The following is a 22,041-nucleotide window of genomic DNA, read 5'->3' as shown; positions in this document are numbered from 1 at the left end:
GCGGGGATTGGAGCGGGAAGAGGACCAAGGTGTTTCCGGCCAAGCACACGGGGTTAAGTGGAGACGCGACTCGCGGGGCTCTCCTGCCGGATCCCCTTTGGGACACCTCCGGCCTACCCCCAGCCTGGCGCTTAGAGACCCGAGTCGCACAAACCAAATGGCCCGCTCCCAGGTGGCCCCCATTCTGTGAACGAGTGGACTCGCCCCGGGGTCGTCGGGCCGAGAGTGGGTTCGGTTTGTGTGGCTTCGCCTCTAACAAAGAGATCCGCAGTAATCCGCCGAATCTGTTACCAATTTCTCCACTGCCCGCTCCCCGCCCCACGCGCCCCGCCCGTCGGGAAGCTCGGAAAGTGCGCGCGGCCCGCAGCGATCTCTGCCGCCTCCTTGGAAGCACGTCGGAGCGTGTGTGTCTGTGGACGAGTGAGTGTGTGAATGTGCGTGAGTGTGTGTATGAATGTGTGCGCGCGCGGTCCTGGCCGCCGCTGGGGAGAGGAGACTTCGCAGCCTGGGCCGCGCGCGAAGGCAGCCCTCGCAACCAACCCCCTCCCCTGGAGGAAACTTGACACTTGGGGCGGGGGTGGGGAGGAAGACGGAGCCTTCTCTCTGCTGGGCTGGGGAAACCCCAGGTTTCTATTCTCCGGGATGCTCCCCGGGCTTTGCGGCGTTTTAGGGACGAGTGGGACACAGGCGCGGAGCCCTGGGTAGCGGGCACTGGGACCACATAAGCATTTCCTCTCGAGGAGCCCCAAGGAGTCTGGGCCAAAAGGGCGGCTGGCAGGGAAAAGCTGTGGCGCGCTCCCGAGCCCCTTCGCGTTTCCACGGCTGCCTAGGTTCCCTCGATCTCTTTTCCGGCGCAGGTTCCAGGCCAGGCCGTTCTGCCGCTTGGAGGAGGCTCACCTTCCCTTTTCCGAGGAAGGGGCTCCCTCGGGGGTTGCGGGTGGCGCAGCGCGGCCGGGTTACCCTTATCAGAGATGTAAAAGGGGATTTTGGAAACCCGCTCCTCCCACCCGCACCCTCCACCGCCTCGCTCCGCCGCCGCCTACAGGTGGAGAAGTCACCAGTGGGGAGGACGGCAGCGGAAGCTTCCAGGGCCGCCCCCTGCCTCCGAAATTCTTCACGACGCGAACCTTCGCCGCCAAGGGCCCTGGCGCCCTGGAATGCAGGGACTCAGCTGAGGCGCGGGAGCATCTCTGGCCCCGCCGGCGGGGGCTCACTCGCACCGGCTCTGGCCTCGCCTTGGACCCTCACCTTTCGGGACTGACCCAACCAAGTCCGAATTGGGCTGGAGGGTGGGGTAGCGCTGTTCCAGGACCAGGCTCACGGTGTCGCGATAGAGAGATGGTCAACTCCAGACCCGGACCAAAGGAAACTGGAGTCCCTCTTGGCTTCCTTTCCCCTTTCTCCGTGGCAGCTGCCAGGAGTGGAGATCGGAGGGGGGCGGTAGGGGGAGTGAGAAAATCAGAATTTGGGGGAGGGTTGCGGGGAGGGCCGAGGGATCCCGTCTCTCGGGACAGCGGGACCCAGACCTCCTTCTTTCCTCTGGGGTATATCCCTTCTCTGGGGTACACTGAGTCCAAGGAGGAGGCCGAAGGCAGGGGAGAGGGCATTGTTTTCCGCTTTCCTTGGTTGGGAGAGCAGCTCGCTCTCCCCCTTATCCCCTGTGCCCCCCCCCATCTCCTTCTCCCCCCTCCAGTCTGGCTGAAGAGCGTTCTAAGGAAACCCGGGCTGCCCTTCCCCCTCTGGAAGTGGCTGGCCCCAAAGCGGGCCGTAAACTGATTATGAAACAGACGATGTTAATTCGGAGCCGCATTTCCCAGCTGGGCACTCGCGCGCGCGCTGCTCCCGGGGGCCTCGCCCCCCACCCCTTGCCCTCCCCCCCCCCCCCGCGTGCTGCCCCCACCCCCCACCCCGGCCACTCCGCCTCCTCCGCAGCCGCCGGCGGCGCGATCCTCTCGCCTTTGCGCTCCTCTCGCCCATGGAATTAATTCCGGCTCCACTTGTTGCTCTGCCCAGGTCGGGGAGCGGACGAGGGTGGCAGCGGGTTCCTGAGTGAATTCCCGAGGAGGGACTCAGCGCAGCGCGAACTAGAGGGGAGCGAGGGGGTGCGGGACGTGAGCAAGCAGGAAGGAGGCAGCGCCTGGCACCGGGGTTTTGACTCAACAGCATTGAGACATGTTTGTAATCGCTGGCGTGCCCCGCGCGCAGGATCCCAGCGAAATCAGATTTCCTGGTGAGGTTGCGTGGGTGGATTAATTTGGAAAAAGAAACTGCCTATATCTTGCCATCAAAAAACTCACGGAGGAGAAGCACAGTCAATCAGCAGTAAACTTAAGAGACCCCGGATGCTTCCGTTGTTTAAACTTGTATGCTTGAAAATTATCTGAGAGGCAATAAACATCTGCTCCTTTCTTCCCTCTCCAGAAGTCGATTGGAATATTAAGCCCAGGAGTTGCTTTGGGGACGGCTGGAAGGGCAATGTCTTCCAAGTTCTTCCTAATGGCTTTGGCCATATTTATCTCCTTCGCCCAGGTCGTAATAGAAGGCAATTCTTGGTGGTAAGTTTTTCTATGTGCATACTCTTTTATTTAAAGATTCGTTTGTATAATGCTGCAGTATTTAAAGCTGAGTCGTGAGTTTGGGTGCATTTATCTAATGCATATATATACATATATATCTCTTATACAGGTATATATATACATATATATGTATCTTTAAATCAAAACATTTTTTAATTTGCTAATGCTTTGAAGCTCATCTTTAGCTCCATAGGGAATCAGAACCTATAAATTCAGACCTTTTTCTATGAGGTCCTTGTTCAGAGGTATGCTTGTAGGACATCATGTAATAAAGGGGAACCGAAATTCACTTCTCTAATAATTGTAAGCCTATCTATAAAATTTACTTTTTGCCACCTCGAGGCAGTAAAAGTGAGTTCCAGCGTTTATCTTCTGTCACTTGAGGTTATTAACCTTCAGGGTCTGAGGTAGGCAGAGTTGTAGGAAGACAGCTAACCTCCAAGTGGGTATTTGGGGCTTGAAATTTGATCAAAAGGAGGTCAACTTGAAGTAGTCGAATGTCCCTAAACGAGGGTTTCTTGCCGGCAGGGGCCTTGAAGATAGACTGCAGTATATCCAGGGGATTATTTTTGACGGCGTTCTGGATATTTTTTCGCTGTAAATGAACAGCATTTTTCTGACTGTCAAACACGACTTCTGTTCACTGGATACCCTGTCTTGGGTCTTTCACAATCACATAAGGAGCCCTTTTAAAATGTCCGGAACGGGCTGAATTTTTCTTCGGTAGGACAAGTATTCTTCAGTACACTTGTCCTACTGTTCTTCCAGCAGTCAAAAGGAACTGCTATCTATCTCCTACCCGTGTCTAATTGTGTCTACTTTCGGCATTCATACATTTTTCAAGGCAGATCGGTCCAGTTTGTGGGGCAAAGTGAGTCATTTTCTTTAATGTCAGAGGCCCGTACCCCAAACTGCCACTTCCCCCTTCTCTGGTGTGGATTTCAGAATTCTGTGAAATTCTGCTTCAGGTATATGGCGGCGAGGGGCAAGGAAGGGAGTGAAAACTCTAAGGGAGGAGCCAGATGGCGGGATGGGGACTACACAATACCTCTGTTTTCTGAGTGGAGTTTAAACAGAGGAGTTTTATGAAGCCCTTCTCATACTTTGTCATGAGGACAAGCAGGAGAGAAAAAGCATCTGTGTGCTTAAAACTATGTATTGCTGACATGTTTTCAGGGGGCCCACCTTGAGAGTTCACGTAAATCTTGAATGCACATCTCCCCCCCTTTTTTAGGTCGCTAGGTATGAATAACCCTGTTCAGATGTCAGAAGTATATATCATAGGAGCACAGCCTCTGTGCAGCCAACTGGCAGGACTTTCTCAAGGACAGAAGAAACTATGCCACTTGTATCAGGACCACATGCAGTACATCGGAGAGGGCGCAAAGACAGGCATCAAAGAATGCCAGTATCAGTTCCGACACCGGAGGTGGAACTGCAGCACCGTGGATAACACCTCAGTCTTCGGCAGGGTCATGCAGATAGGTAGGAAACCATTTAATGTATTTTTAAATATGTAGAAACTTTTCTCCTAGGAGAAGTCTTTAGTGTTACTTACAAGCTTGATATGGAGGGAGTCTTCCAGCAGGCTGGTGGCTTGGGAATTTTGTCATTATGGCTGTGTGCTATGCCTGTCCCCACATCTAATTATAAGTTTTGGACTTCTTGACCCAAATCAGGAGATGGGGGAGGGCATCAAAGACACCTTCATTTTTCTGCACACTTAATTTTTCTAAAAAGCATTTTGTTTAAAATAGTAGTAGCAGAACACTTATTTTGGTCTCTCGAAAGATGAGGAGGAAAGCTGAGTCACTTTAAAGTGGCCCAAGCATCAGACTAAAAACTGTCATCTTTCAGAATGCTGGATGTGTTGGAAGTAAACAAGGTTTCAATTTTCCTAATATAGATATTTCCTAAGGCTATCAAGATGATAGATAGATATATGTTAAAGGCTTTATTTTTAGTCCCAGAAAGAAGTTTAATCAGATGTGATCCAATTTACATTTGCGATGTTGGCCATTGATATAAAGGCACGTGCTTCAGATCTCAGCCTAGAAACTTTAAAAAGTTTTAACGTACGGCTCACGGTCCAATGCTTTATTTTTAAATGTGTTGTTGAACTTGCTATTCCATTCAGGGAGGAGGTGGTGGCGTTAAAACTGGGCTAAAGGCAAAGAATTTGGCACATCAGTTTGCCTCTGGTTTGGTTGAATAGCATAGGCTACAGTCTGACAGATGTGGTCCTGTCTGTGTTTTCTAGTGAATATTTTCGGTCTCTTTTTACTTTTATGCAAACAAGCCTGTGTAATTAATATGACTGCAGTGACTCCTAAAATAAGAAGCAATTTATCAAAGCAATTAACTATTTATACTGACTGAAGATAAAAAGTTGGCTTAATGTCCGTCATGGACGGATAAAACGCTTTTTTAAAAACCCTGAAAAGTGCATTCATTGAGAACAAAAGAGAGTTGTCAGTGGATGTTTGAGCCAAGCGGCTTCATAAACTAAAATAATACAGGACTGGAAGCTGTTCCTCTAATTGAATGGGAAAATGGTCTGCAGCCTCAGCCTGCAGAGTTTCATAGGGCTTTGTCCTTCCTGTTAATGATTAAAATGTGCTAATGTATGTACTGGGCTCTGACTCTAGGAGTTAAGCTTCAGGAACACCGGAGTTTTCCCCGATTATGGGCTGCCTTATGTAGTTAACTGGCAGTGTAGTGAAGATTGAATTCTGCTGCATTTTGATATTGTGAGTGACCCAAGAACTTTTTTTTTGGCTGTATCAGAATGGTGACCTGTCAGCTTTCCCCCGTCACCTTTGCCTTATATGTTCCCCCTATCTATCTGCCTTCCTCTCACACTAAACTATGGGAGTGGCTTTTCACATGTATATGAGTTAGTGAAAATCATACACCTCCGATGGCAACAAGGAAGGAAGACAGCAGTTGCAACTGTTTTTCTGGGTAGTCACTGGAGCACAGCTTTAAGATCCTCTTCCTGCGTAGTCTGTTTTGGGCCAACATGTTCAGAATAAGCTATCATTTGCTAAGTGGATTTGAGTTCTGCTGAAGATTTATTTAAAATGTGGTCCAAGATTCAAAGAGCCTGCTTCCTCAGGGAGCAAGCAGAACCCTTGGTACAAAGGCCTGTATTTAATTGTCCCCTGGAAGTCGACTCTCTGGTCCTCAGCTGTGTGGCACTGTCTAGGTTGAATCGAACTGGGCGGGAGTGGAACCTTGTGGCGGCCTCAGAGGAGGGAGCCCTCCTAGATCCTATTAGCAAGTCACGGAGGCCCTGGGAGCACCCTGCCCAAGGATCCTCAGGTGTCCAAGGTCTCAGAGCAGAAAGCTACTGCTGGGTGGCTTTCGGGTGAACGCAGACAGAGCCTTTAAAAAAAAAAGAGAGAGATGGAGAGAAGAACAATCAGAATAGATTTTTATGGAAGAGAAACATGGACCCCACACCAATAGTGGAAAAGTTACTTAGCTTTCACTTTTCTATGTAGCGGTATGTTGGAAGAGAATGAGCTAAGGGAAAATTTAAAACACCTTTGATGCTAGGTGTGTGGGTGCCCCACTCCAGAGCACTTAGTACAGCAGGGACGTGGAGGCCAGTTCCTGTCCCTGAGAATCTGACCCTGTGATGGGGCCAGTGTCTGACTCAGGCTGCCACCCCCAACCCCTTACCTCCTTTCTCAAGGCCAGTCCAGGCGCTGTACACCGTCGCCTCATAAAGGGCCCACTCTTCATTGTGGAAGCTTTCTCGTTTTTTCATCACGCTAGCCTTTCCTTCCAGCTTTTGTCTCTGTCTCATCTTTGTCTCCATGCTGTGAAAAGATGTATAAGAAAGGCGCCATTTTTAAGGAGGGTGAGAATAGGAGTAGATGCAGATTTCACAGGGAGGGAGCTGTAACTGGACCAGCAGCGTTCCATCCAGGATGACGGTATCCACAGGCTTTAGCCAAAGAGCACTTTCCAAGCTGACGGTTCCCTGCAATGACCAGTTGGCTTAGAGATTTCTACCAGGTTTGTGTTCTGGGGCCAAAAAAGGATACGTTCAAGATAGACTTATGAAAATAGCAGCATTATTGTGTTTTACGTAAAAGCCCTTTTGTGCTCTATATATACAGGAGTGGTTTATTTTCTCTGTCTCCAGAGGATTCTTTTTCTCTCTCTTCCTCAGACTACCTCTTTATTCTACAAGTCTCCCGTCCAGGGACACAGCATTTTCTATATTATCAGCGTTAATCCTCAAATCACTCCCTAGAATCTGTCTGCTCTCCTCATTTCTCTCCACTCCCTTGCTGTTCTCTGCCTTGCCAATTCAGGCTAGGTAGCTGTAACACCCCCCCACGCCTCACCCCCCCCCCCCCCAACAGGAACTTCCTGGATCCTCCTGTCAACCACCGGTACAGTCCTCAAGTTATTCATTTTTTAAAATGTGGGAGGGAAGCTCTGGTAAATCAGAACCATCACTATTCCTGGAAGGGAGATCACAAACGGCTGTGGATTGAAGTGTGGAGCAGAAGTCCAAGAAAAGGGCAGCCTGGGGGACACTTGCCTGGGCAGAGCCGTCTTCCTGCAGGATGGTTGGGGCTGAGTCCTGTTGTCAGCTGTTCTTGTGCTCTCCCCCCTTGTCCACCCCCCCCAAAAGAAAAAGATTGTTAGCAAGCTCTTTAAGTATAGGAGCAACCGTTTCCGGTAAAGAGCTTCTAGTGCCAGAAGGGGCCCTTTTTTTCCCTAGGCATCTAGTTCAATACCCTTAATTTTATAGTTGAGGAAACTAAGGACCCCCTCATCTTGCCCCCCCTTCCACCCCTCCACCCCAGGTCCAGCTTCAGCTGGCCGGGTGTTAACCCTCTCTCTCTCATAGGACAATACTTTAAGTGACTTCTTGTTACATGTGGAAATGTCTCCACATGCAAGTGGAGATGGAGGTAGTCTATGGTTACCTCTTGTTTTGTCCTTACACATAGGGCTCCTATAGAACCGTTTGACAGGGAGACACTCTTTACACGTTTTAGGGAAGGAGAGAACTTCTTTCCTCTAGGCCTGTATATTCTTTACAAGTTTGGGGAAGAAGAACCTTTTTATTTTTGTTCCTCCTTTTTGCTGTTATCCTAACACTTGGAGTCAGAGGCTGCTGGGGAGCTGCAGAAGTGACACTAAGGAACCGTGGGCTGTTTTAAAAGTAGACACTCACCTACGTGAGTGAGAAGTGTCAGCCCGGTCAGCTTGGGGTTTGAGAAGAGGCGAGTTTCATTTAAAACTCTCTAGGGACCGGTTTAGAAACGTCCTCTGGGAAAGTCAGGAGCCTTGTTCTGAGACAGGCTAGATGCTGTGGATGGAGGATGGGCAAGACGGGTTTCAACCACCGAGGCCGCAGGGAGTGGGGAGGGGCTGCTGCAGGGGCTCTAAGCCTTGCAGCTCCCAGGCTCCTGCCCTGTAGGTAACTCAGAATGAAAATAATACCAAACATTAAAATAAGTGTAAGGAAGTCTACCCCAAGTCTACGTTTCCCTCAGTGACTTCTTTCATGGGCATTTTGGAAAATAAGTTTGGAATATTTTCATAAGAGGTGTAGAGAAAACTCAGGCCAGCACTGCTTAGAATCCTGCCTTGGGCTCTTAAGTGTCAGAGCAGAGGTACCAGGGATGCTACTCCTTTGTCATGTGTCGCTTCTACGTGTGTGGGGGGAATGTCTCCCGCCTTCCCCCGGGAGGGAGGGGGCGGAGGCTCAGGGCCTCCTTGTTCCCCAGCCAGGAGCGGGGGCTCGGCGGTGTGCCAGCCGGTCCCCCGCCACCCGCCCTCTGCGGCACTGCCCCGGCCGGGGCTGCGGAGCGCGGGGCGCCCACTCACCCGTCCTCGCCCGCAGGCAGCCGCGAGACGGCCTTCACGTACGCCGTGAGCGCCGCGGGGGTGGTCAACGCCATGAGCCGCGCCTGCCGCGAGGGCGAGCTGTCCACCTGTGGCTGCAGCCGCGCCGCGCGCCCCAAGGACCTGCCGCGGGACTGGCTGTGGGGCGGCTGCGGCGACAACATCGACTACGGCTACCGCTTCGCCAAGGAGTTCGTGGACGCGCGCGAGCGGGAGCGCATCCACGCCAAGGGCTCCTATGAGAGCGCGCGCATCCTCATGAACCTGCACAACAACGAGGCCGGCCGCAGGGTGAGCATCCTCGCCGCCCCGTCCCTCCTGGGGGCGGGCGGTGCTGTGCTCCACTCTCCGTTTCTCTCTCTGTCTCTGCGTCTGGGTCTCCCTCTCTTCCCGTCTCTGCCTCCCGTCCTAGCTTTGCCGGTCTCTCCCCGCCTCTCACTGCTGCTCTCTTTCCACTCTCCCCCCACCCCCTCCCCAAGCAGCTACACACAGGCCTCCCTGGAGAGGGGTGGACACCCCAGAAAGGCCTCCTGGAGGGGAAGCATCCTGCCTTGGCCCCCTCCAGCCAAGGTGCTCCCGACCTGGCCTGAGAAAGAGCTTTCTTTGCCTTTGTAGTTGGTCCACAGTACGGCTGGCCAGGCCAGCTCACCAGTAAAAACGTTCCTGACGTTCGCTGCCCTCCGCCCGGGATCAAGTTTGTGGCTGGGCTTCAATGGAGGACAGGGGAGTTACTTATGCCAGTAGGTGCCCAGCTCATAAGGCCCTCACCCAAGCTTCCAGGGTTACTTACCTTCCCCGCTGCTTTCTTCGTGCCCCTCCTCGTGTCATTAGATAGCAGGCATGATGGATTCAGGGTTTTTCAGATACACAAGTTCTACCAAAACGAGGAGCATTTTTATCAGACTTGAGTTTTATATAGGTCTGACCAACAGGCCCATCGAGGTGCTCTGGAGAGGGGAGAGCCGCTCAGAGGTGTGCAGAGAGATGCTCTGGAGACGTGAGAGAGTGACTCAGAAGTGTGCAGAGAGATGCTCTGGAGAGGAACAGCCACTCAGAAGTGTGCAGAGATGCTCTGGAGAGGGGTGAGCCACTCAGAAGTGTGCACAGAGGGCTTCCCTGGAGGCGCAGTTGTTGAGAGTCCGCCTGCTGATGCAGGGGATGTGGGTTCGTGCCCCGGTCCGGGAAGATCCCACATGCCACGGAGCGGCTGGGCCTGTGAGCCATGGCCACTGAGCCTGCGCGTCTGGAGCCTGTGCTCCGCAACGGGAGAGGCCACAACAGTGAGAGGCCCGCGTAGCGCAAAAAAAGGAAAAAAAAAAAGGGTGTAGAGAGATGCTCTGGAGAGGGGAGAGCCACTCAGAAGTGTGAAGAGAGGGCTTTGGAGAAGGGAGAGAGCTGCTCAGAGGTGTGCAGCGAGATGTTCTGGAGAGGGGAGAGCCACTCCGAGGTGTGCATAGAGATCCTCTGGAGAGGGGAGAGCCACTAACACGTGTGCAGACATATGCTCTGGAGAGGGGAGAGCCACTGAGTAGTGTGCAAAGACGTGATCTGCAGAGGGGACAGACACTCAGAAGTGTGCAGAGAGATGCTCTGGAGAGGGGAGACAGCCAGTCAGAGGTGCGCAGAGAGATGCTGTGGAGAGAGCCAGTCAGAAGTGCGCAGAGAGATGCTCTGGAGAGGGGAGACCCGTGAAGAAGTGTGCAGAGAGGTACTCTGGGAAGGGAGAGAGCCACTGAGTAGTGTGCAAAGACGTGCTCTGGAGAGAGGACAGCCACTCAGAAGTGTGCAGAGAGATGGTCTGGAGAGGGGAGAGAGCCACTCAGAAGTGTGCAGAGAGTTGCTCTTGAGAAGGGAGAGCCACTCAAAGTGTGCAGAGAGGTGCTCTGGAGAGGGAAGAGGCACTCAGAAGTGTGCGGAGAGAAGCTCAGGAGAGGGGAGAGCCACTCAGAGGTATGCAGAGAGATGCTGTGCAAAGGGGAGATAGCCTCTCCGAGGTGTGCAGAGAGATCCTCTGGAGAGGGGAGAGACAGTCAGAAGTGTGCAGAGATGTGCTCTGGAGAGGGGAGAGAGCCACTCCAAAGTGTGCACAGAGGTTCTCTGGAGAGTGGAGAAACCCACTGAGTAGTGTGCAAAGACGTGCTGTGGAGAGAGGACAGCCACTCAGAAGTGTGCAGAGTGATGCTCTGGAGAGGGGAGAGCCACTCACGAGTGTGCAGAGAGATGTTCTGGAGAGGGGAGAGGTACTCAGAAGTGTGCAGAGAGATGCTCTGGAGAGAGGATAGAGCCACTCAGAAGTGTGCAGAGAGGTTCTCTGAAGAGGGGAGAGAGCCACTGAGTAGTGTTCAAAGATGTGCTCTGGAGAGGGTAGAGCAGTTCAGAAGTGTGCAGGGAGATGCGCTGGAGAGGGGAGCGCCACTCACAAGTGTGCAGATAAATGCTCTGGAGAGGGTAGAGCCACTCACAAGTGTGCAAAGACATGCTGGGGAGAGAGGACAGCCACTCAGAAGTGTGCAGAGAGATGCTCTGGAGAGGGGAGAGAGCCACTCCAAAGTGTGCACAGAGGTTCTCTGGAGAGTGGAGACACCCACTGAGTAGTGTGCAAAGACGTGCTATGAAGAGAGGACAGCCACTCAGAAGTGTGCAGGGGCATGCTCTGGAGAGGGGAGAGGTACACAGAAGTGTGCACAGTGATGCTGTTGAGAGGGGAGAGGTACTCAGAAGTGTGCAGAGTGATTCTCTGGAGAGGGGAGAGGCACTAAGAAGTGTGCAGAGAGGTGCTCTGGAGAGGGGAGAGAGCCACTCTAGTGTGCACAGTTCTCTGGAGAGGGGAGAGAGCCACTGAGTAGTGTTCAAAGACGTGCTCTGGAGAGGGGAGAGCTATTCAGAAGTGTGCAGAGAGATGCGCTGGAGAGGGGAGAGAGCCACTCAGAAGTGTGCAGAGAGAGGCTCTGGAGAGGGGAGATAGCCTCTCCGAGGTCTGCAGGGAGATCCTCTGGAGAGGGGAGAGCCACGAACACGTGTACAGAGAGATGCTCTGGAGAGGGGAGAGCCACTCAGAAGTGTCCGGAGAGATGCTCTGGAGAGGGGAGAGAGCCACTCCAAAGTGTGCGCAGAGGTTCTCTGGAGAGTGGAGAGACCCACTGAGTAGTGTGCAAAGACGTGCTATGGAGAGAGGACAACCACTCAGAAGTGTGCAGAGTGATGCTCTGGAGAGGGGAGAGAGCCACTCAGAAGTGTGCAGAGTGATGCTCTGGAGAGGGGAGAGAGCCCCTCAGAATTGTCCGCAGAGATGCTCTGGAAAGGGGAGAGAGCCACTCAAAAGTGAGGAGAGAGGTGCTCTGGAGAGGGAGAGAGCCCCTCAGAAGTGTCTGGAGAGATGATCTGGAAAGGGGAGAGAGCCACTCAGAAGTGTGGAGAGAGGTGCTCTGGAGAGGGAGAGAGCCCCTCAGAAGTGTCCGGAGAGATGATCTGGAAAGGGGAGAGAGCCACTCAGAAGTGTGCAGAGAGATGCGCTGGAGAGGGGAGAGCCACTCGGAAGTGTGTAGAGAGATGCTGTGCAGAGGGGAGAGGCACTAGGAAGTGTGCAGAGAGACTCTCTGGAGAAGGGAGAGAGCTACTCAGAAGTGTGCGGACAGGTGCTCTGGAGAGGGGAGAGGTACTCAGAAGTGTGCAGAGAGTTGCCCTTGAGAGAGGAGAGCCACTCAGAGGTGTGCAGAGAGACTTTCTGGAGAGGCGAGAGAGCCACTGAGTAGTGTGCAAAGACGAGCTCTGGAGAAGGGACAGCCACTCAGAAGTGTGCAGAGAGATGCTCTGGAAGGAGGAGAGGGCCACTGAGAAGTGTGCAGAGAGGTGGTCTGGAGGGGTGACAGAGCCACTGAGCAGTGTGCAAAGTCCTGCTCTGGAGAGGTGACAGCCACTCAGAAGTGTGCACAGAGATGCTCTGGAGACGGGCGAGCCACTTGACCTGTGCAGAGCGATGATCTGGAGAGGGGAGAGCCACTCAGAGGTGTGCAGAGAGATGCTCTGGAGAGGGGAGAGAGCCACTCAGAAGTGAACAGAGACATGCTGTTGAGAGGGGAGTGCCCCTCAGAAGTGTGCAGAGAGATGCTCTGGAGAGGGGTGAGCCACTCAGAATTGTGCAGAGCGGGCTTACCTGGTGGCACAGTGGTTGAGAGTCTGCCTGCTGATGTAGGGGACACGGGTTCGTGCCCCGGTCTGGGAAGATTCCACATGCCGCGGAGCGACTGGGCCCGTGAGCCATGGCCGCTGAGCCTGCGCGTCCTGAGTCTGTGCTCCACAACGGTAGAGGCCGCAATAGTGAGAGGCCCGCGTACCACAAAAAAACAAAACAACAAAAAACAAAATGAAAACAACTGCAAAAAAAATGAAGTGTGGACAGAGATGCTCTGGAGAGGGGAGAGAGCCACTCAGAGGTGCAGAGAGATGCTCTGGAGAGGGGAGAGAGCCACTCAGAAGTGTGCAGAGAGGTGCTCGGGCTAGGGAGGAGAGCCATTGAGGAATGTGCAAAGATGTGCTCTGGAGAGGGGACAGAAACTCAGAAGTTGCAGAGAGATGCTCTGGAGAGGGGAGAGAGGCACTCAGATGTGTGCAGATAGGTGCTCTGGAGAGGGGTGAGCCACTCAGAAGTGTGCAGAGAGGGCTTCCCTGGTGGCGCAGTGGTTGAGAGTCCGCCTGCCGATGCAGGGGACACGGGTTTGTGCCCCGGTCCGGGAAGATCCCACATGCCGCGGAGCGGCTGGGCCCATGAGCCATGGCCGCTGAGCCTGCGCGTCCAGAGCCTGTGCTCCGCAACGGGAGAGGCCGCAACAGGGAGAGGCCCGCGTACCGCAAAAAACTAAAACAAAACAAAAAAACAAAACAAAAACAACACCAAAAAAATGAAGTGTGGACAGAGATGCTCTGGAGAGGGGAGAGCGCCACTCAGAAGTGTGCAGAGATGGCTCACCTGGTGGCGCAGTGGTGGAGAGTCTGCCTTCCGATGCAGGGGACACGGGTTCGTGCCCAGGTCCTGGAAGATCCCACATGCCGCGGAGCGGCTGGGCCCATGAGCCATGGCCGCTGAGCCTTTGCATCCAGAGCCCATGCTCCGCAACGGGAGAGGGTACAACAGTGAGAGGCCCGCGTAGCACAAAAAAAGAAAAAAAAATAAGTGTGCAGAGAGATGCTCTGGAGAGGGCAGTACCACTCAGAATTGTGCAGAGAGATGCTCTGGAAAGGTGAGAGAGCCACTGAGAAATTTGCAGAGAGGTGCTCTGGAGAGGGGAGAGAGCCACTGGGTAGTGTGCAAAGACGTGCTCTGGAGAGGGGACAGCCACTCAGAAGTGTGCAGAGAGATGCTCTGGGGAGGGGAGAGAGCCACTCAGAGGTGTGCAGAGAGATGCTCTGGGGAGGGGAGAGAGCCACTCAGCAGTGTGCAGAGAGGAAATCCTTGCCAGGTAGCCCCAGTCTCCCGGTTTCATTCTTTCCTTCCCCTGATGCGGATGTGAAAGGCTCGCCCACAATCGTTAAAAAAGACCCTTTTTTCCTGTGGTTAAACACATGGCACTTTATGGCTGCTTTATAATGAAGGGGTGAAAACTTTTCCTAACTTTGGCAGCACTGAAAACCAGAGCCATTATTTTTTCACAGAACCCAAGGTAAATGCCAGGAACTTTCTGGTCAGAGATTTCAGTCTTCTGTATTTTGGGGTGAGGAAAAGGGACGATAATCACAGAGTGAAGCTAGAGGCCTGGAAGGAGACTTTGGGCCCCTCATCCACACCCCCTCATTTAAAAACTGGGAAACTGAGGCTGGAGAACCACTTCAAGCCCGTGGGGAGAATTAGTGGATTGACCTGTAAGCCCAGGCGCTTTTTTTTTTTTAATGAAACTAATGCGTCACAGCTCGAGGGTAAAGGGCCATAGTTTTGGGGATTAAAGAAATCTAGGTTAAAATCCCTTTCTGTCTGTTCGTTTCTGAGCCTCCGTTTCCCCATTTGCACATCTGTTAAATGGGCGTTAGCTATCACCTGGGGTTGCTGTAGGACTCACTGGCATCACATAGTAGATTGTACCTTATTACCAATACTTCACCATTTCTGACATCCAATTTCATAAGGTTCAATTGAAGGGCTGAGGTAAGTGCTTGATAAATGATAGCTTAGTTACAGGAAGCAAAGGACTTCGGGAAGCCAAAGATTATCTAGATCATTCCAGCTAACCCATTTCTTCTCAAGTTTGATCTTAACTATTTGGGGGGGGGGGAGCGGTTCTCAGGGAAAGACTAAACTCTGGAGAATTTCACCTGTGGTGCCTTGAGGGGCCAGGTAGTTGCTCCAGGTGAGTGCGGCCCCTCCTTTCCGAGGCCGCCCGTTGCCGTGGTGCTGGCAGTGTGCGTGGACTCACGCCCCACGGCAGCCGACCCGCGCCATGGAGTGGGCATGCCAGTCCCGCTCTCTCTGGGGCCCTAGGACTTTGGTCTTGCCCTCATCAGGGACACATCACCTTACGCTGCATGCCGGGTGCCCAGCTTCTCAGACCAGAAACGCTTCCAGGACAGGTATGGCTGACCCTTCTGTGCCCCACTTTGCCCCTGTTTGGTGCTTTCATCCATCTTTGTGGATTTCTTCGACTTCCCTCATGGAGAGATCCTTAGGGGCTTACAGCAACCAAGAAGAGAAGGTCAAGGGATTTCCAGGTGGAGAGAGGGGATTTTGGAGAGTGGGAAAAGCCCCTTCAATAGAATTTCATTTAACATTTGGATTTTTAACTAGGGGGAGTGTTTTTGGAAATTTTATAATTGGAGCAATGAACTGTGCTTGGATTCTGGTGGGTGAGATTACTGGGAAGACAGTTTTTCTGCGGGGTAGTGGGGGTGGGAGGAGGAAAGTTAGACACTGTACCAGGAAATCATATTAGAATCTCCTTGGGACATTAGCTTTTGATTTTCCTCAAAGGGGAGCGAAGGTTACATAGAAGGGTTTGCAAAACCCTTCTGCAGACTAGCGGGACTGAAACACTTCATATCAAGGGAGTACACTTCAGCTCCCCTTGTAAGAAAGCCCCTTATGCATCCCTGGAGGGAGAAGGTAGCTGTTCTGGGCAGAAGCAGCCTTCTAACTCACTCTGGCCCTCCAGGTTCCTGACAGGCGCTGTGCAGCGTACCAGCGGCACGCCGGCTCTGGAGGGTCACTGGCACAGGAACTGTGGGCAGTCGGCACTATAAATAGGCAGCCGCCACCTCCCAGACTGCTGGGCACACAGCACCGTGAGGCCAGACCCATAGGTGCTGCCACTGCGAGGCCAGGGTGACTGGGCAAGGGCCCAGGACCAGCGTCCAGACGGTCACCCTGCAGACCAGGTTTACTGATTGCATCCTGCCTGCTAAGTACTTTCATGCATCTCCTGATCTTATCCTTGCAACCGTGCTGTGAGGTTGCAACCATCACAGTGCCCTTCCCAAATTGAAAACGGAGGCTCAGAATGGTGAAGCCTGTTGCCTAAATTCAGGGACAGATTAGGACAGAACCCAGGTCCGCCTGGGCCCAAGATGGATGCTTTTTGCCTAGGCAGGGGCAGATAGGGAGTAGGGAGTGTGCGAGAAGCAGGAGTGAGGGTACCTGAGATCCACGCCCGGTTCTCCCACATTCTAGCTGTGCGACCTGTGCGGGCCACTTACCCTCTGTCTGCGTCACTGCCATCATCTAATCCAGGCCACGTTACAACCTCGCTGGGGGCATTAAGTGAGATGAAGAGTGTGAAGGCTCTTACGATAGTGCCTGCCACACAGCAGTAGTGATAGTAAGAGTGAGGAAAGATTTGAACCCTGATCCTACCTGGGCTGGACACCTGCCCAGCCCTGCCACTTACCACCTGGGTGCCCAGGGCCAAGTCATGAGCATGAGCTTGGAGCCCACCTGCCTGGGTTCAAATCCTGCCCCCCCACCCCCGCCCCCGCTCCTTCCCAGTGGTTGGGTCAGTAACTCACCTTGCTGGGTCTCGCTTCCCTTCTCTGTGAGATGCAGATGATAGAGCTCTTCCCTCGTGGGCTGGTGGTGAGGATGAATCCAGGTGACGCAGGTGAGGAACTGATAGCAGCTCTGGGCTGAGTGTTCAAGATGTATGAGTTGCTGCCAATGTTCTTCCCTGCAAAAAAAAAAAAAAAAAAGAGACAAATGGAACCAATTTTTTTCCCCGCTCCCATTCAAACACTGTGGTTGTTTATTATGATGATGTGTAATAATGAGGGGCTAAGAGGCTATTTATTTTGCAGACTTTTTAAAGAAGGCAACACAAGGCTCCTGGTCATGGAGGACGAGGGGGAAGTAGCCCAGGCCCAGGTTGAGCTGGTGACCAGGGCTCCACCCAGCCGGGGAGCTCGGTCACCCGACCCCCGCCCGAGTCTGGGCTCCCGGGTGAGTTCGCCCACTGACTGTCCCCTTCTCCCCACAGACGGTGTACAACCTGGCGGACGTGGCCTGCAAGTGCCACGGGGTGTCAGGCTCGTGCAGCCTCAAGACGTGCTGGCTGCAGTTGGCCGACTTCCGCAAGGTGGGCGACGCCCTGAAGGAGAAGTACGACAGCGCAGCGGCCATGCGGCTCAACAGCCGGGGCAAGCTGGTGCAGGTCAACAGCCGCTTCAACTCGCCCACCACGCAGGACCTGGTCTACATCGACCCCAGCCCCGACTACTGCGTGCGCAACGAGAGCACCGGCTCGCTGGGCACACAGGGCCGCCTGTGCAACAAGACGTCCGAGGGCATGGACGGCTGCGAGCTCATGTGCTGCGGCCGTGGCTACGACCAGTTTAAGACGGTGCAGACCGAGCGCTGCCACTGCAAGTTCCACTGGTGCTGCTACGTCAAGTGCAAGAAGTGCACGGAGATCGTGGACCAGTTCGTGTGCAAGTAGTGGGCACCCCGCCGCCCGCCTGTCACCCAGCCCCACTCCCAGGACCCACTTATTTATAGAAAGTACAGTGATTCTGTTGTTGTTGTTGTCTTTAATACTGTTTATTTTTTGTCCCCAAGAATTGCAACCGGAACCATTTTTTTCTTTCTGTTCCCATCTGAGAACTCTGTGGTTTATTATTAATATTATAATTATTATTTGGCAAAAAGGGGGGGTGGGAACCAAGAAAATATTTATTTTGTGGATCATTGAAAAGTAAGACAAGACTTCTTTTGCTGGTATATAGGATGAGGGGGGAATAATGCACACCTTAAGTTAGATGTGTGCACATCTGGAAGGTCAAGGAAACACTGTTTTCTTTGTCTCAACTATGGGGTCATATGGGACAGGTAGCGTCCAGCTGCAAGAGGGTGGTACAGATCTATGCGTGGCTTAGCTCCTGTGACTAAAAGGAATTCGGTGCTCTGGTGAAAGTTGAAAGGTCTTGAGAAAAAAACAAAACAATGAGACCCACACACCCCCCCGCCCCTTTCCCAGGGGCTGCCAGCCTGAAACATTTCCAAAATGGTATTTAAAGTCCAAGAGCAAAAATCTCATATCCCTTAAAGAAAAAAGGTTTATCACGTGTCGCACTGTTCTCAAACATTCCATCTACAGATGGTCCATTCTACTAGCTACTGAAACTTGGGGAGCAGGGAGGGAAGCCCCAGAAATTAAAAAAAAAAGAGAAAACTTAAAAACTCCTTATATTAAGTAAGTCAGTGATTTGACGCTGTTGTGGGAATTAGGTTATCCACTTGGAAAAGGATCCCCGAGCGATTCTGGGTACTAGACTTTTTGTTTGGAGAAGGGCAAGGGAGGTTGACTTGACTGTAAAGGAAAATATACTGTAATTTTCTTAGGGATACTTGGTTAATAAATGATAACAATGAAACTAATAAATGAATTCCATTCACAGATCCTCAGCCCGAGCTACAAGGTAATTGCCTGCAGTTCAGCACTGCACCAGAGCAGAAAACCTATTTGAGGGGGAAACGTGACATCCGCCCTCCCTACTTGACCCCGCGCCCTGTCCGATTCCTCCATGCCTTGCTGCGCTGTGACGCCGGCCACGTTTCCAAACGGCAGCTCCACTGCGTCCCCTCTGATAGTAGGACAGGAAATGAAACAGAGGAGCTCCGCTTGGGAGACAGTTTGCTACTTAGGGATTTTGGTTTTCCCCTATAACTTTTACTTTGAGGAGCAGTAGTTTTCTATGTTTTAATGACATTACTTGGCGAATGGACTTCACAGAGGTGTGGCAGCGTTTCCCTGTTATGATCCTGTGTTTAGACTCTCCACTCACGCTTTCCTATTACCCTGCAGGTGTACCCCAGAACTGTTCCTAGAGGACTTGAACAGTTGCATTTATAAGGGGGGAAATGTGGTTTAATGGTGCCTGATATCTCAGTCTCTTGTACATAACATACATATATATATATATATATATATACATATATATATATAAATATAGATATAATTATATCTCAGTGCAGCCAGTGATTTAGATCTACAGTTTACTCGGGTCTAGAGCCTTGTCGTCCTCCATTGCAATCCAATTGGGATTTTTGCAGACGGTTTCTGAGTTGAGCTGGGGCTGTGGCCTCCACGCCATCACGCCCTGAGCATCGCGGAGCAGCCTTGTTTCTGAGGAATCCGGAAGGTCTCATACTCATGTGCATTGTTGGTTTGAAGATTTCTTTTATCTTCCCCGCCCCATCCTCCTTTTCTGTACCCTTTCTGGAGAGGGCATTACTTATTCATCACAGACGTGGGAATGAAGAGATAATTCAACACTCAGAAGCATTGTCGGCATTTCCCTTTCCTTCATGCGTTTTGCAGAGTGGAAACTGGTGCCCATTAGACCTGATAGTACCTATTTGAGTCCCTGAGGAAAATCCAGCTCACAACATATATGGCTAGTTTAAAAAGTTTTTTAAACCAGGACACCTCTTTGCAAAGAGTACCGTCAAATGTGTTCTTATCTCAGACTTCTGTTGCTTTAAAAGTTGGGAAAGATACACATCTCCTGCAGCCCTCGTGGGAACGGGTGGCCCTCAGATCACCTCAGCCACCTGCGGCTCTTGTTGCACAAGGATGTTCACTCCCCTGCAGTTGCAGTGAATTGCAAGCAAAAGATCTTGAAAGTAAGAAGCACTAATTAGCTTAAAATGTCACTTTTTTGGTTTTTATTATACAAAAACCATGAAGTAAGTTCTTTTTATTTGCTAAACCAGATTTTGTTCCTTTTTAGTGATTCCTGTTTATGAAGAGAGTTGAGTTTAACAATCCTAGTTTTTAAAGGAAACTATTTAATGTAAAATATTCTACTTGTCATTCAGATATTATGTATATCTTCTATGGCCTTTATTCTATACTTTTCATGTACATATTTCTGTCTCGTGCGATTTGTATATTTCACTGGTTCAGAAAACAAACAAACATCGAAAGGCTTATGCCAAATGGAAGATAGAATATAAAATAAAACGTTACTTGGATATTGGTAAGTGGTTTCAATTGTCCTTCAGATACTTCATGTGGAGAGTTTTTGAGAAAACATGAGGGATAGTTTAGGGGTGACTACATGTCAGAATAACAGAAGAGTGGAGAATTTTACCAAAACCAAACTATTTGGGAGCTTCAAAAGATTTCTATATGTAACGGAACAAAAGGGGAATTCTCTTTTCCTATATATGTTCCTCAGAAAAAGAAATCAAGCAGATGGCTTAAAGCTGGTTATAGGATTGCTCACATTCTTCGAGCATTAGGCATGTAACTTAATTGTTTTAGAGCTTGTTGGTGTTGTAACATCTCAGAGCTAAGAACTGAAAAGGCACATGCTTTTATCCATGACCAGAAGTTTAGTCCAAAAAAAAGTGTATTTGTGTTCACCACTGCAGCTAGCGCGCTGCTCTAGTTCGAAGTTACTGTGTGGATGGAGTGTCTCTTTGCCCCTTGGAAAGCAGGTTTATGAAAAGCAAGCCTCAGTCTGCAGAGAACGAAGGAAACTGAAGGTTCGTTGTGTTAAGTGCAATTAATACAAGCCCTGTGCTTCTTGAAAACGCGCAGCGAAGCCTGGCCCGCGACGCACAGATTGACACGTTAGCCCTTTGCTTTTTTTCTTTCCGGATAACCTTGTAACATATTGAAACCTTTTAAGGATGCCAAGAATGCATTATTCCACAAAAAAACAGTAGACCAACATATAGAGTGTTTAAAATAGCATTTCTGGGCAAATTCAAACGCTTGTGGTTCTAGGACTCACATCTGTTTCAGTTTTTCCTCAGTTGTATATTGACCAGTGTTCTTTATTGCAAAAACATATACGCGATTTAGGAGCGTCAGCATATTTTTTTTCCTTCTCATCCTGGAGTGCATTCAAGAGCTTCCCAATACAGGAAAATTAACAAAAAATTTATATACAGGCAGCGACAAACAGAGCTATGTTCAAAATAGTAATTATGGACTTAAGTACCAGGAAGACTGTTTGAAGCTTTAGTCCAGTGTATCTGTTCAGTTTTTCAAGCTGCTGACCTCCCGAGACCGGCACTGTGTTTCAGTAGCCCATGCAAACCCTTTGCTTGTACGATTTGCCAATACAATTTTCAATTTGTTTTTGCAAGACCTTGTTCAAGCCACCAGAAGTATCAAAGATGACACTGTAGCAGGATAAGTACTCCAAATAAGAGAGTCACTGGCTGACTCACAGAGATCGTTAGCAGAAACAGTCCCCAAAGACTGAGTGACCCGTAATTTAAATAGAGACAACTAGAAAAGGTACTGATAACTTGAAGGGTATATATGATGCAAATACGCACCAAGACATAGGTCTAAGATACTGCATTATCACTGTAAAGTGTACTTCTAAAATATTTATTTTTTTAAGAAAGTATTTGTTAGTCTCCCCTCTCTGTGGAATGGTGAAAGCCAGATGCCATACTTTGAAAGTAAGATGATGAAACGCATTCTTAATACAGGAAACATTCAGCAACGTAGGAATTAAAACTTAGTAAAGGAATCTTCTAATTTACCTGTTCGCACAGACCTTACATTTAACTCTGATGACTGGATAATATTTTATGTTAGTAAAACATCATCTTGTTAGCCAACTTTTAAAAATGGATGTGGAATGATTAAAGGTCGGTACGATTTTTTTTTAAAAACCAAAAATGTATCAATTTTAATCTAGAAGATTTAATTAACATTCTGTCTCAGTATTTCAAAAGCAAAAAAGGAATAAGGAAAATTGCATGCAAAAGACCAATTTTACAAGCAGTGTACCATTTGCTGGGCTAGAAATAAAGATTATTTATTTTTGTTCATATCTTGTACTACTTTTCTATTAAAGTCATTTTATAAAATCAGTGCGGTCACGTGTGTGTTTGGCAGAGATGGTGTCCGTGGCAGTTGAAATTTGATGTGGGCCTAGAGTGTGATTATGGCTTAGCGAATCCAGGAAAAAATGCCCATTTCAGGCATGTAGATGATACTATGGTCAAATCTCAAGGATCTATTGTGTATTTTAATGCTTATCTTTTTTTGCCTGTAGCTGTTTTTCTCCCCATTTCTTATTCGTTCTGCTGCTAATATATGAGAGTTGTGTTGGGAGATTATTATTCAGCGCAGGCATTTAGCACAGC

At 50.5% G+C, this 22,041-nt stretch overlaps 1 protein-coding gene and 2 long non-coding RNA genes across 3 annotated transcripts in view; 1 reads left to right on the top strand and 2 right to left on the bottom strand.

Moving 5' to 3' along the window:
- Positions 1-2,418: 2,418 nt before the first annotated feature.
- Positions 2,419-21,759, top strand: WNT5A (Wnt family member 5A). The gene is made up of 4 exons (XM_060022703.1): positions 2,419-2,555; positions 3,811-4,061; positions 8,452-8,744; positions 16,904-21,759. The coding sequence occupies exons 1-4, from the start codon at positions 2,476-2,478 to the stop codon at positions 17,360-17,362; spliced, it is 1,083 nt and encodes a 360-aa protein (XP_059878686.1). The 5' UTR covers positions 2,419-2,475; the 3' UTR covers positions 17,363-21,759.
- On the bottom strand, positions 6,332-8,527 carry LOC138414200 (uncharacterized). Its single transcript, XR_011246646.1, has 3 exons — positions 8,436-8,527; positions 7,138-7,209; positions 6,332-6,403 (listed from the first exon to the last, which is right to left on the bottom strand). It is a non-coding gene; the product is annotated as an uncharacterized lncRNA (long non-coding RNA).
- The window catches only part of LOC132432393 (uncharacterized), a 47,360-nt gene continuing 41,764 nt past the window's right edge, over positions 16,446-22,041 (bottom strand). The window contains exon 4 of the long non-coding RNA XR_009520890.1: positions 16,446-16,597. This is a non-coding gene — a long non-coding RNA (uncharacterized lncRNA). The remainder of the gene's footprint in view (positions 16,598-22,041) is intronic.

Source organism: Delphinus delphis, chromosome 10 (assembly GCF_949987515.2).
Source record: "Delphinus delphis chromosome 10, mDelDel1.2, whole genome shotgun sequence".
In the NCBI taxonomy this organism is placed as follows: domain Eukaryota; kingdom Metazoa; phylum Chordata; class Mammalia; order Artiodactyla; family Delphinidae; genus Delphinus; species Delphinus delphis.
This window is presented reverse-complemented; position numbering and strand designations above follow the sequence as displayed.

What these genes read in the sequence shown, in the direction of transcription:
- WNT5A (XM_060022703.1), top strand. Translation starts at nt 2,476, where the DNA reads ATGTCTTCCAAGTTCTTCCTAATGGCTTTGGCCATATTTATCTCCTTC. An exon ending in ATAGAAGGCAATTCTTGGTG is followed by an intron (nt 2,556 to 3,810) that starts GTAAGTTTTTCT and finishes CCCCTTTTTTAG; the next exon opens with GTCGCTAGGTATGAATAACC. An exon ending in ACAACGAGGCCGGCCGCAGG is followed by an intron (nt 8,745 to 16,903) that starts GTGAGCATCCTC and finishes TTCTCCCCACAG; the next exon opens with ACGGTGTACAACCTGGCGGA.